Genomic DNA, 15,234 nt, shown 5'->3' with positions numbered 1-15,234 from the left:
AATCATCAAGTGTATGGGCGGCTGAAAACAGGTGAGGATTGAAAATCCTGTTTCCCTGAAAATACAATTAGAAACAATTTCTTATCGAAGTGATCGATGCGAATAGGCTCGTGCGGAAATGCCATCACATTGAGATAAGGTCATAAAACATCATTGTCTGAAATAAAAAAAAGTGTTAGCTTAACTATTGGAACAAAAGTATTGCTGATAACTCAAACGCAATGGGGAACAATACCCCAGTATCAGAACTGAATTATGTTGTATTTCTTTAGACCTTGCGATCAAGGATAACCCGTGAAAGTGCAAGCACTTATTTCCAACGGGGTCCTTTGTTTTTTGCTGAAGGGACAGCACGCTGAAGAGACAGTGGTGGGATACAAGGAAGTCCGGTGCGAGACCCTAGCTCTTTTTCGAAGAGACCCCTTGGTTCTTTTACGTGCTCGGTGTAAAGCACCGATACACGGGGTACAACTTTCCTGGGTTAAACCAGTACTGAGTACACCACTTTTCTAAGCACTACCCTTTAAATGCCAAGCGCCAGGCAAGGGAGCTACTTGTACCAACTTTTAACGTCTTTTGGTATGACGCGGCCAGGGATCGAACCCACGACCTCCCGCTCCGTAGGCGGACGCTTATCCACTAGGCCACGGAGACGGTTATTGACGGATGTTGCTGCTGATATAGCTTATAGTGGACGGAAGTAAAACCTAGACAGCAGTCTCCTACGTGAAGTAAGATTTGCCCTACCGAGCAGTTTTCTTCGCAGCTTTTCCCGAAGGTCGTGACCGTGGCACGTTACCGGCCTTTAGAGAATATAAAGTGTTTGTTTTTAATAACAGTTACAAGGTATATGTACAATGGAAAAATAATTCTATATGGTACAGCTACATTTACAAGCGATATTTTTGTAGTAACCTTCTTTGAGGTGAGTAAAGGCACTCCGTGATGTAAGCTACATGACACTATTAACTACAGTCATTTCTCGTATATAATTTTTATAGTTCATTGTCGTTTTTGCCCTTGCACTTTGCCTCTGAACTAGGTTTTTTATCATTTGACATCAGGGACTCCTGGTCCCTTAATTTGTCATTGTATTATGTTATTGATTTTCTGTATATGTATATCTTGATCTGTTAACTGGTGATTTTGAGGAAACTGTTCGTAGAAGAGAAATATGTGATTTCTTCCGACAGAGAACGTTTAAATGTTCGTAACTATTCTTAAGCTTTTCACCACATTACGATCAGGGTGTAAACATTTATCAAGTTTTAATTGCCAGACAGCCTCGGCAGTAACGATAGTTTTATATTTATTGACAGTTTGTCAGGGTAACAAAGTGAGAAAATCAAATTTATTAATTAACAGTGTTAATTTGACCTCTATTATTGCCAATGAAAGTAAGTCTTGTGAGGATGCCTGGTTGAAATTTCGTCTTTTAGGATGAAAACGAGGGTAACTGCACCGGTTGTTTAAAACACATTCATCCTAAATTTGATTTCAATGTATTTTGTTATTCTGTTTACTTTACAGTATCTTTTCAGCTGTCTTTTCTGAAAACGGGTTAGAGACCCTTTTGTGATATTTGGCTCAGATAGCCTTGACTAGAGACCCTTCTTTTATACATGTGCATTTGGCAAACTGAGATATCCGGAGCTAGATGTACTGTGGTGATGTTTTGCTTACATAGCCAGGCCAGAGCACTGCTGTGATGTTTTGCTTACATAGCCAGGCCAGAGCACTGCTGTGATGTTTTGCTTACATAGCCAGGCCAGAGCACTGCTGTGATGTTTTGCTTACATAGCCAGGCCAGAGCACTGCTGTGATGTTTTGCTTACATAGCCAGGCCAGAGCACTGCTGTGATGTTTTGCTTACATAGCCAGGCCAGAGCACTGCTGTGATGTTTTGCTTACATAGCCAGGCCAGAGCATTGCTGTGATGTTTTGCTTACATAGCCAGGCCAGAGCACTGCTGTGATGTTTTGCTTACATAGCCAGGGATAGATGCTCTTCTGTGATACCTCGCTAAAGTAGTCAGGAATAGAAGCCATTCTGTGGTATGTGCTAAGATAACCAGGGCTACATGCCATTGTGTGGCTTAGATAGCCAGGGCTAAGTGCCTTTTTTGTGAGATATATGTCCTATTCTAAAAATTGACATGGAAAGTAAAGGACTACAATTAGATGCCCTTTTTGACATTTTGTTTAACTTACCATAGCTAGAGGCTATTTGAAGATTCTTTTTTTAATCGTTTCTGTGTTTATGATATTTGTTTTAAGTATAGCGATGTTTGCTTCTAGACATTGTGGATACGATTCCGGTCGGGTATGGTAAACGCATAGAAGGTTTTTCTTTATACGTTATTGTAATCTTTCGTTTGTATTGTTGTTGTTATCTTAAATTTGTTTTTTTGTTTTAGAATATATTTGGACAAATCCTAACAATAAACAAGATTTGATATTTATTTACAAAATATATACAAATCATAAACAGAAAAGACTCAGGAAATAAACAAAGACAATTCGCTTCGCAGAATGAGCTGCCTTAGGCCGGCATCGAACCTGAATCGCTGGATTGACGATCCATCCTCGTAACTACTTAACCATTCCGACGGCGTTATATTTACTGCTTTATCAGTCACAGATATACATTGAAGCTGTATGTTTGTATGAACTGGATGGAAGACAACCATTTCCTATGCAACAGTACGTTAACAGAGGCCACTTTGGCTTCACAATGTATCTCTTTTGATCTTTAACAAGGTAAGCGCTCTTCATTTGTGTTATTGCGTAAATTTCTTTATTATGTGGCACGCGCTGGCTACCAAATTGCCAAAGATAGTCGTTATAATTAACGAAATAAATCAGATTTCAACATGTAGAAGAAACTAACTGAGCTTGTTGCCTGTATTGACCTGTTCCGATATTTAAACAAGAATAGGTTCATTGTTTTTAAATACGTCCATATGTCTCTTATATAAAGACAATTTTTTAAATACATTTTTAAGAAACGTTCAATATTACAAGATATGTTGTTTATCTCTGCATAGTACACACCCTTACATAAATGTGAAGTTACTTACAATACATCCGTAACAATTCCGACATAAAATCATTCATTACAAATAAAAATATAATCACAACGCCATTGACAACAAGGCTTAAGTTCAATGATTATTTATGACCGCTTAAAGACAAACCGACTTTTCTTTGCTATGTAAGGAAAACATGGTATACATAGTTTTCACTGTACTTTTTAGTATAATGTCTACTAATTCATGCAGATCAAAACTGCCTCATTTACAGATACCCTCTTACTCGCAGATAAGGAGTACCATAATTAATACAATTGTTCTTATTTACCTAAAAGGATAAATACATATCGAAAACAATGGTTGTTATGGAGAATACCGTGTTTAATTTGAAAGAAAGGTGCAGAAAACACGACATCTCTACCGTATGAGAAGATAGTTCATTACTGTAAATTGTTTAGGACTCACCAGTCATTTAATATTTGTGCGTTCTAAGCTATTAAATACACGGTGACAATCATGTTATCATTTTACCATTAATGCATTATTTTGTACGTAGTTAAAGACTTGTCACTCAAAATGTATGCTTGTTATATTGATTAAAAATACAAGTATCATTTATATATATCCAGCTTGTTAATAAAAGAAACTTCTAGCATACCAAAATGAAAGTGCGAGACAATATTCAATATCAAGGTAATTGAAAATTCAGGATTGATCGTTTATCATTTCAATTTCAGGTAGCTGCACATTTACAGAATAAGAAAGGGTAAGAAAGGATTACTGAAAGGTAATCCGAAATGAAATGAAGTATTTTTTAACGTCATCATAAAATAATGAACTATTGGTGTAAATATAAGGAATGAATTGCGGGGTTGATGTCATTATCGGGGATATGAACGCAATTGGGCTGGTCAAAGTACATGCGGAGTCCTTTGGACTCCACACACTTAGACCAGCCCAATTGCGTTCATACCCCGATAATGACATCAACCCCGCAATTCATTCTTTAAATACAAATGGATAAATTCGAGATAACCGAATTCTACGCAAAGGCTTTATAATGTTAAAGGAACAACCTTGAAATGTTGTTTTTTAATGACACTGACAAAAATCACTAGGGTTCCCTGCTTTAAGGGGCCTGAAACTAAATCTTCACGGTTGTTGAAATTGATTTTTAAATGGCACTGAAAACATGAATAACCACTATGGTTCCCTGCCTCAAAGGGCCTTGATCGTTCATTCTCGAACCTAATGTTCATGATTGTTGAAATCGATTTTTTAAAAGGCACTGAGCACATTATCAATCACTATGGTTTCCTACGTGCATGGCATGGATCGTTCAAACTCGAACTAAATGTTCACGATTGTTGAAATGGATTTTAAATGGCACTGAAAGCATTAACATCACTATGGTTCCCTGCTTCATAGGGCCTGGATTGTTTAATCTCGAACTGATATCCTGCCTGTACACACAAGATTTAGTCCATCATAATCATTCAGTAAAACATGAATATGTCACAACCAATTTAACTGTCATACAATTCTTTCTTTCACTTAAGCTTTTCGACGAGTTTGTTTTCCTTAATGAACATAAACTGGTCCGGAATTTCCATGAGGGCGGCTAGCGCCACGGCCGCTTGGGGGTTTCTTGCATTCGACTTCACCTGGTGTAAAGAAGATTAAGTATATATTATGTTAATAGCTAAAAATTAAACTTAGTTAGAAATTATACATAATCATGCACGTACTAGGCGTTTAAAGTAACTCCATTTTTTAAGCAACCAAGGAAACGACGTATTCCGCAATTTTAGTATGGACCTCCACAAATTTTACTCCAACCCTAAACCTAACCCTAACCCTAAGTTCAAAGTTTTTCTTTATTCACCTGATGGAAGTCAACAAACTGAAAGTTGTCAAACTTCCGCTTCGGTAGCTTGTCATCAAAGTCCTCCATAACGTCCCAGGGGCCGTCACCTACCCCTATGACGATGATGGACAGGGGAAGCTCGGAGGCCTCTGTGATGGCCCGGATAGTATCGTCCTCATTTGTGACCTGACCGTCCGCGACTATCACTAAGATGTGGTACTGAAAGAGTAATGCGTAAAGTTATTCATACGGAAAATGACCTATACATTGTGAATAATTTTATAATTATATAGGAAAATGAGTGGATATCGAACTCACGACCCCATCAATGCTGTAATAGAGCTCTAGATTCTGAGGTAGTAAAGTTTTACATACATCTTAACCGGTTTCTATACCTTTGTCCGACATTAACGTTAATAAAACATACAGTGTATGCGGCATACTGGATTCACTAACTGAACTTGAATGAGCATGTAATCGTTACCCTTTCTAGAAAGATTTGTAACAAGTTCCATTTCAACAAGCAATCAAAATAGCTCGAGCTAATCAGAACTGTTTCTTTTAATTGGCGATTTATATGGCCTGAAAGGGACAGGCATAAAATTAGTTGTACCTCAGTAAGGCATTCTGGAATTCTAACATCTATCTAAGGCATCGTGGAATTGTAACATATAGCTTTTGCATTGTGGAATTATAAAATCCATCTAAGGCATTGTGGAATTGTAACATCTTTCTAAGGATTTCGAATTGTAAAATTCATCTAAGCATTGTAGAATTGCAACATACATCGTTTGCATTGTGGTATTGTAACATCAATCAATTTCTGACCAAATGGTAAGTGTTTAACTAATAAGGCGGCTTGTCAAGTAACCGGCTACGCAAAATACCCGAGTGCCTATTTTATTCGATCCGGGTCGGAAACAAATGATTGGTCTTTTTTCTTGCATACCGTTAGTTAGCTATTCGTTTAAAATGAACATAGAGTAGGCAACTGTTGATTATGACAAGAAGAAATTCAAGTTTAATGTTGACGTAAAAAGTCTTCTAAAACTCGCACTGTTAAAGATAATTATTTCTTATTTGTATTTAAACTTCATGATATTTTTTTTAATTAAATCGGGCCAAATTTATATGTCAAAATTATTTTCATATTTTTAACAGATAAAAAATTAAGAAATGGCATAGCAATTTTTATACACTACCTAGATTTTGAGTTTTCGAACTCGAGGGAGGCCCAAGCCTCTTATCTATCCGCGTCATACATCACTTTGACCAACTGTTTCTATACATTTATAAAACCCGGTGACAAAATGACATGTTCATGTTTATTAGAATACTAATACATAGAACCCCCCCCCCCCTAACAAAAAAAAACACTTCGACGTTCGCGTTGAGAAACAGTTGAGCTTATAAAACCTGTTTCGTTTCCTTGACGATTCTGATCGCTTCATCAATGAGTGGTGCAAAGTTGGTTGGTCCTCCCAGTTTTATCGTGGGCGTTATCTCATTATACACGTCCAGAACATCGAGAAATCCGTCACACTCGCCCTGCGTAAAATAAATGAGAATATAAGTATCTTCCATGGCCGAGAGTGTAAGGTAGGTTCATTCTGACCCGAGCGTAGGTTTTTTTGCGGAAACGAGGTTTACCGAGTTTCCGCAAAACAACCTGCGCGATGGTCGGGATAAACATATCTTACACGAGCGGCTATGGTAGATGCTTTTTCTCCAACCTCAGTTGAACAAAATTAAGAAAAAATGTATTTTTTTGCTAGAACTTTTTTCTGCTTATTGAAAATAATTGCGTATGGATATGCGATGATTCGTGGTTGTCGTGGTTGCGCATAGGCGCACAGTGATTCAGAGTATGTGAATAGTCAAATCGGTCTTTAAATAGTTCTAATGAGAGTAAAGCATTATTACTTGAAAGATGCGTGAACACTGTTTTATGGTGACATTTGGAAGCGATACAAGATTAATTAGCGTTCTAAATATTGCCATTAGACAAGGTTTCCATGATGCTACAGACAGTCTTTAACAAGGGAGGTAATAACAATTTGGCGACCATTTAAAGGAGTTCCATATGGTGATTTTATCTTCGCCCGTGGGCAAGATAAGAATTTCGAGCATGGTTAAATTATTGCATCTACATATCTGAGGTGGAAGAAACAAGATGTTGTCTAGGTTTTAACTTCATCTGTTATCAGAATCAAATTGAGCTGTATTCTCCCTTGATGTATTTAATAATGGATTCGATTAAAAAAAAAAACAAATTTAATGGCATTCTAAAAAAAGACATTGCGATTTTTACTACAAAATGCAATAAGCACAATCAATAAAAACGATGACCAAAACAGTGCCTTGAACGTGTAAAAATCAGTTGAACGAGTATAGAAACATATGATCTTAATTTAATCATATATCAAGGCAGTAGTTGTTTATAATTTTAGATATAACAGTTTGCTTTGTTCCTTAAATCATAATGATAAGAATGTTACCATTACAGTAAACAGTGATAGTAACATCTGATAAAACCAATACCATACAAGTACCTCAGCCTTTAACGGAAATACGCCCTTGTCTTTTACTTTTCTGTCACCAAAACCGTACGCTGGGATTATACCGTCATCATCAAGAGGTTCAAGGGTTTCCCCCAGTATACATATGACCTGCAAATACAAGATCAACAATTTTCAGCTTCGAGAACAATCATAAAGCTGAACAATCACTGGAACAAACATGAACACTCACAAGAACAACCATTAACAATAATTTACAGTCAGTGTCGAGAGCAGCAATTGACGCTTAACAATGAAACAATCATTATCAGTTTCACGAACAAAAGTATACAGCTTCTGGCACAAGCATGAACGATCAATGGAAAAACATTAACATTCAATGGAATAACCATTAACACTCAGTCTAGTAAACATGAATAATCACTGGAATAACCATTAAAAATCACTGGCATAACCATGAACATTCAATGGAATAACATATTACAATAACTAGCATAACCATGAACATTCAATAAAATAACCATTAACAATCACTGGCATAACCATGAACAATCACTGGAATAACCATCAACAATTACTGGCATAACCACGATCATTCAATGGAATAACAATATACAATAACTAGCATAACCATGAACATTCAATGGAATTACCATTAACAATTACTGGCATAACCATGAACATTTAATGGAATTACCATTAACAATCACTGGCATAACCATGATCATTCAATACAATAACCATTAACAATCAATGGCATAACTTGGGACATTCAATGGAATAACCGTTAACAATCACTGGCATAACCATTTACACTCACTGGAATAACCATGAACATTATATGGAATAACCATTAACTATCACTTGAATAACCATTAACAATCACGGGAACAAACATTAAAAAACTGTCCATAACAGCCATTGATGTTATAACTTCACAAACAATCGTATACAGATTCTGTAACAATCATTGACACTCTCAGGAACAATCAGTAGCAATCGCCCTTTATAACGACTGTTGACGATCGCTTGAGCAATCATTACCATCGCCTGGAACAATGATTCCAACCACTCGAGCAATCTCATACACTCATTTGAGCAATCATAAATACTCTCTGGAAGATTTATCAATTGAAAGGTATTATTATTTATCCGTTACTAGAACAATTTATTGTAATCTGGTACAAGAAACAGCATTGGTGACCGATGTCTTGACGCACTAGTCCAGTAGGCAAGTGTTCATAGGTTCGAATTTTTCCGGCGCAGACGAGTTTTATTTCATTTTGTCTTTTTGCAATGTTATCTTTACTTGGAGCGTCTGTGTGTTTGATTGCTAACAATAACATGTATCTTTACTATATTTCAATTTCAAAGTCGATATATTCAAAACCAGAGCTAGCTATGAGATCAAGAGAGTTTGGTTGGTGGTCACCAAGCCGGACAAACAAAAAATCTCCTGGTTCTCCGGTTTCCCCCATGACGCAAGACAACACTCGCGCGCAACATCTAGCCATCGAGAGTGATTTAGTATAAGAAAAAAATTTTTTTTACAATCGTTATTAAATAAATAAAGATTAAACTAATACAATCAAAGTACCTCCTGGTATGGGTTGTTTTTCTGGCTGGTTGTGTCGTGCAGACTAAGCCCGTGAAAGGTCTTCTCACCCTGTATCTTGTTACTCAATGTGTAGTCGATACCTGATCAAATTAAAATATCATTAGACCAGAAACCATTCTTTCCTCATTTGCTCTTCGCGCCCATGTCCAGAATTCCCGCCCCATGTTTTTATTTAAATTTTAGAAAGCATCGGCTTCTGCAAAACCGATCGGGCATGAGGGAAAGAGCGAAATGCATGCGCGAAATTACTTCACTGCCACTAGCCTCATTTATCCTGCAATTATGTTCCTTTACAAGACATGATCAATTATGTAACCTGGCATATTATCTACCCTTAGAAGCGTATCTTCTATGATATTAAAACATGTTTGTGACCGCATCCATTGTTCTTTTTGTACTCTTTATGGCGATTGGACTTAATTGTCGTACTTTATTTTTTCTAACTGTCCATTATTCAAAGCATGGGTTGGCCAATATTTTAATTATGTAATTACTCAAATAATAGACAATCAGTAGAAATAGAACTATGTGGTCTTTAACATTATGTAGAATTCAGTCGTGTATTGATAAACTTGTTTAATTGATAATGCTAAAACCATTGTGTAAAACTTTTCACTTTTATGTATAAAAACTAACGTAAACACATTTTTATTTAGGAATAACTTAGACACTGGTGTGTAAACCACATACTAAATTATGTCATAAATGCTACATTGGAAGACAATGTTTCCTTCTATAGGAGACTCTTAACAAAGATAACTTTACTATTTCTTCACCATTTTAATGAAACCTGGCGGAGAGCCTTATTCGGTCTTTTTCCAGAGTTTTATTAAGAGTTTAGTTGTTTGTTAAACACATCGACAAACCTGTTCACAAAACTGTGGCCTGATGAAGCATTGTCAAATCATTATTTCGAAAACAAATTTTTCGAAGTGTTTTGAATCATCTTTCAATCTCCGGTAATAAAACAAAGGTAGGACTTTTTCAGCGGCATAGATTGCCCTTTGCTTAATTTAAAACGGTGAAGAAAAATAAAAGTGATATTTGTTTTAAGGCTTCATTTGAAGCAGGAAGTTGAATTCCGCCACAGAATTTATAACGTTAGTTATAACGTGATATCCAAACAGAGATATCAGATGACCAATTAATATGCCAATAGGTATTTGCATCTTTAAGCTCATATATTGAAATATCCTTTTACGAAAAAAGGGTTATCCTTTGAAAGAAATTTGAAAAGGAAAGGGAAGTAAGGTCATTAGTCCTTTTGGGATATTACGAATAGGTACGATATAACTAATATTTGACCTGTAGGAAGTATATGATGCAGCGAAAGAAATAAGTTAAGGACAGCTTTATCCCAAATTATATTGCTAAAGATAATGTCGTTTACAAAACATCCATACACAAACAACAATTAACAACCTATATTTCACTGCAATATAGTTTAATCCATATCTTATTTTAAATGTTTGCTTAGCTAAACATTTAATACAAAATCCAAGCATGATAAATGTCATTTTCTTGTTATCTGACATGTCTTTTGCTCATTTATTTAAGACAATATTTTATCTTCGTGATCAGTTTAGCATTTCAGTGATTATTGATTAAGTATAAACTGACACTTATTTTACATATCTTTAATAAAAAAACGCGTTTAGGCGAAAAATATAAATGAGCTTTCTTTTTTTATTCAAATATTTCTTTCTTCCTTGTTTAAACTGAATTACGAAATAGGTCTCATTTTGGAACATTAGGAAACACAACACCACGATATATTTACAAAGTCTACAAAATCTACCCAATTTATTGATATAGCCCATTGTTCAAGGTAAGTGGTTTATGACTTGGTTCAATAAACTGTTTTACGTTGCTCTAAGACCAAAAAGGCATACAATGTTTGTCTCTGATTTATTGTAATGTAATTTAGCCCAATACTAACCAAATATGAGCCCACAGTCATCCATGCCGATCTTTTTGAGGGCCGTTGTGACCTCGTTTAGCGTGGAGAATCGGTCCGCTATCATGTCAAGATGTAGCTCACCCTTGGCCACTGGGAAAACAAGCCAGTATTTGGATCAATGTTATTGAACATAACAACATTCCATAATTGTGAGCCTTCTTCAGTTGTTTTGACAATATGCCATTATTGTTATAAAGTAAAAACATTTTCTTCTTACTTTATCTATGATATGAGATTAACATAAACCATTTGATGCAAGCCTGATTCTTTAGAGTTAAATTATGGACTTTTAACAGCCTAAGCCTTATTTTAAAACAACTGAAGCAATATTATTATCTAATAAAATAACCCCTAATTTGGCCTTATTGCCTCAAGATTATTTTTAAAGATATTCAGAAAGCTTCTGAATCGGTACTAAATATTTTCTTACCTGCAAATAATATAGTTAACCTATTGTAACATACAAAATACCACAAGTATTACTCACCGGAACTTCCAAAGTCGACATCGTCCACTAAATCGTCACTAGCTATGAGAGAAGAGGTTCCACTGTCCATGCTTCTTGCGAACTGGACAATCAGAGGCTTCTTCGGCTTTCTGGGAATATATAAAGGATCATCATCATCATCATCATCATCATCATCATCATCATCATCATCATCATCATCATCATCATCATCATCATCATCATCATCACCACGACCACTACCACGACCACCATCACCACCACCACCATCACCACCATCATCATCATCATCATCATCATCATCATCATCATCATCATCATCATCATCATCATCATCATCATCATCATCATCATCAGCAGCAGCAGCAGCAGCAGCAGCAGCAGCAGCAGCAGCAGAAGCAGCAGCAGCACCAACACCACCACCACCACCATCGCACGATCATTATCAGCATCATCATCATCATCATCATCATCATCATCATCATCATCATCATCATCATCATCATCATCATCATCATCATCATTTTCGTCACCACGACCACTACCACGACCACCACGACCACCAACACCACCACCATCACCATCATCATCATCATCCTCACCATCAACATCATCATCATCATCATCATCATCATCATCATCATCATCATCATCATCATCATCATCATCATCATCATCATCATCATCATAAATATGTTCATCATCGTCATCATCACCACCATCATCATCATCATCATCATCAACATCATAATCAGCATCATTATCACTACCACCACCTCCGCAGTCGTCTTCTTCGTCGTCGTCGTCGTCATCATCATCGTCGTATTCGTCGTCATCATCATCATCAGCAGCAGCAGCAGCTCTATCACCACCATTGTCATTATCATCTTCATCATCACCAACACCACCACAATCACCACTGCCACCATCATCATCATCATCATCATCATCATCATCATCATCAGCAGCAGCAGCAGCAGCAGCAGCAGCAGCAGCAGCAGCAGCATAATCATCATCATCATCAGCACCACCACCAACACCACCTCCACCACCATCGCACGATCATTATCAGCAGCATCATCATCATCATCATCATCATCATCATAATTTTCGTCACCACGACCACTACCACGACCACCACGACCACCAACACCACCACCATCACCATCATCATCATCATCCTCACCATCAACATCATCATCATCATCATCATCATCATCATCATCATCATCATCATCATCATCATCATCATCATGTTCATCATCGTCATCATCACCACCATCATCATCATCATCATCAACATCATTATCAGCATCATTATCACTACCACCACCTCCGCAGTCGTCTTCTTCGTCGTCGTCGTCGTCATCATCATCGTCGTATTCGTCGTCATCATCATCATCAGCAGCAGCAGCAGCTCTATCACCACCATTGTCATTATCATCTTCATCATCACCAACACCACCACAATCACCACTGCCACCATCATCATCATCATCATCATCATCATCATCATCATCATCATCATCATCATCATCATCATCATCAATAAACACTATTCTACGGGTACGTGAACGTGTAGGCTACTTTTTTTATACTACGTCATCCACGGTTGTAAATAGTGTACACATTTATAATTACATGTATCTCCGCACGAGGAAAGTTTGGACAATTTGTTCGAGTATCAGAGAGGCTACTCGTACAAGTTGAATGAGAATGTTCGCCAAATACTTTTAAACTCAACTGCAAACTTTACGAGCACGTGTAGCTACGCGTTTACGGCCACGTACACGTTATGTTTGGCAATTCCTCTTAATTTTGTATATGCGGACATCATGAACGTCATTAGCGTCACTTACGGTTGAAACCAACCTTAATATCACAACCATCTTGGCTTGATGACAAAGGCTCATTAAAGTTAAAATAAATAATTTCAACTAGCCAAAATTATATTTTACACATTCTTGAACATGTATCTCATCAATATAATACATGAGCATAAAATGAGATTTGGCAAAATTCAAAAATACCCTATAGTGTAATATGAAAGTGAAACATATAAGATATTCAATTCATAGAACAATGTTTCCCTGTAGTAATTCAAAACAATTGTTATACTTTGTCACTATTAAATAAATGCTTAAATGTATTAATAAATCGAATAAGCAAACACTCTTACCTGCCTCCCACACTATCAGTTTTAACGGTATCCGCCATTTTAAATACTGTGAAGTTTTTAGTTATGCTCTTTTAAAGGCGCATCCTGGATATAAATAAAACACTAAATCCCGATCAATGTTTATCTCACATATATCACACACTTTCCATTCTTAACCCGGAAGTTTTTATTGCGCTGTTGATTTAACATTGTGAAATTGAGTTCAAATGTTTCAAAATCACTTTTAACCATGTCGCTATTATTTATATACCTTTAGAGTACATGCCTGAACACACCGTACTTATTTTCTGTCATATATGAAGTCAGGTTTAAAATGTAAACAATCTAATGCGAGTTTTTATTGTTAACTTTAGCATGGAGAATATTAAATTTCAGTTTATGGGTTGATCGAATACGGTATGTGGTATATACCTCAAAGATTTCGGTTTAAAGTATGACCTTTGACTCACATTATGTGGTATTTGTTATGTCAACAACGCAAATCTTATCAATAGTTGAATGTAGACTCTTAAAGAATGTTTATGGGCTTGATATTTCTTTCTCGTAGAAATTGAACTTTAATTCATGAATACTTATGATTTCATATATAATTTAAACCTTCATAAACATGAGCATTCTTATAACGTAACTTAATATTAAAAGACACACCTGGCCTTATAAAAACAATAACTAGGATTTGATAAATATGTATACATTTTTATATTTAAATTCCTTTTTTTTAATACATAGCTAGCTAGTATAGGGGACATTGGTTGTATGAACATCATACAAACGTGTGTGTATGCAAGTTTATGAGTGCATTTATGTATCAATACGCGCTTGTGTATGTGTGGGTTTGTCTGTGTGTGTTCGTTTTATGCGTGCGCATGGGTGTACGAATGTATGAGTATGTGTGGGTGCAATAACATTAATTTTGACTTTGTATACATGTTTATTCTGGCATAGAATTGTTATAAAGGTTGAGAATTTACAACTGTATGGTGAGATATACTCTATGTAAAAATTAAAGGAATAAAAAACACATGTTTATCCGTTTTAATATACATACATACATACATAATAACACTAGTCTTTGAATGCAGTCATTCATGTTAACATTATTAAAACAAATAAGCATGAAGTGTATCTTACCTTTAAACAAATATCAAAAAGTCCAGCTATTACAATTTTAAGAAGGTATACATTTACGTAGATGTTACATGGATGGTTATTGTAGGTATGGAGAAAAATATTATTTCAGACTATCATGATTTAAATAAAACATCAGCTAAATCCTATTGAATGACCTGGTTATTGCTAAATAAGCAGTCAATAGGTATGGGCTGACGACTTACTTTATATTTGTATAAGGTGTAAATATCTTCTATATAAACGTATAGATATATAAAAGCTCGAAATATTTACCAGTTTAACTGTATAGACACATTTTAGTTAAAGTAAGAGTTTATGGTCTTTTAATTTTACTTAGGATAGTTTTTCAATTATTCCATCATCAGAATTCATACTAAACTATTTATAAACAAACAGTTATTATTGAGATAATCAGACGAAATTTGATTAATGCTTTTTAATCGGTAAGGTGGCATTCAAGTTT

At 35.9% G+C, this 15,234-nt stretch overlaps 1 protein-coding gene across 2 annotated transcripts; it reads right to left on the bottom strand.

The window, feature by feature from the left end:
* Positions 1–2,445: 2,445 nt before the first annotated feature.
* On the bottom strand, positions 2,446–14,917 carry LOC128206660 (copine family protein 1-like). 2 transcript variants are annotated; one of them, XM_052909262.1, is made up of 9 exons: positions 14,772–14,906; positions 13,641–13,724; positions 11,483–11,592; positions 10,975–11,085; positions 9,015–9,115; positions 7,451–7,567; positions 6,315–6,446; positions 4,917–5,117; positions 2,446–4,695 (listed from the first exon to the last, which is right to left on the bottom strand). In XM_052909262.1, the coding sequence occupies exons 2-9, from the start codon at positions 13,676–13,678 to the stop codon at positions 4,582–4,584; spliced, it is 924 nt and encodes a 307-aa protein (XP_052765222.1). In that variant the 5' UTR covers positions 13,679–13,724; positions 14,772–14,906; the 3' UTR covers positions 2,446–4,581. The 2 variants fall into 2 exon arrangements, with proteins under 2 accessions (XP_052765222.1, XP_052765223.1); XM_052909263.1 differs by lacking the exon at positions 13,641–13,724 and having other exon boundaries at positions 14,772–14,917.
* Positions 14,918–15,234: the final 317 nt, after the last annotated feature.

Source organism: Mya arenaria, chromosome 10 (assembly GCF_026914265.1).
Source record: "Mya arenaria isolate MELC-2E11 chromosome 10, ASM2691426v1".
Taxonomy (NCBI): Eukaryota; Metazoa; Mollusca; class Bivalvia; order Myida; family Myidae; genus Mya; species Mya arenaria.
The sequence above is the reverse complement of the archived record's forward strand: the minus strand, read 5'-3'. Positions and strand labels throughout refer to the sequence as shown.

Bases quoted from the DNA above. Each gene is read 5' to 3' on its own strand.
- LOC128206660 (XM_052909262.1), bottom strand. From the start codon at position 13,678: ATGGCGGATACCGTTAAAACTGATAGTGTGGGAGGCAG. The intron at 11,086-11,482 runs GTGAGTAATACT...TTGTTTTCCCAG, and splicing joins TGTCGACTTTGGAAGTTCCG to TGGCCAAGGGTGAGCTACAT. The intron at 7,568-9,014 runs GTACTTTGATTG...TTGTATTTGCAG, and splicing joins AAAACAACCCATACCAGGAG to GTCATATGTATACTGGGGGA.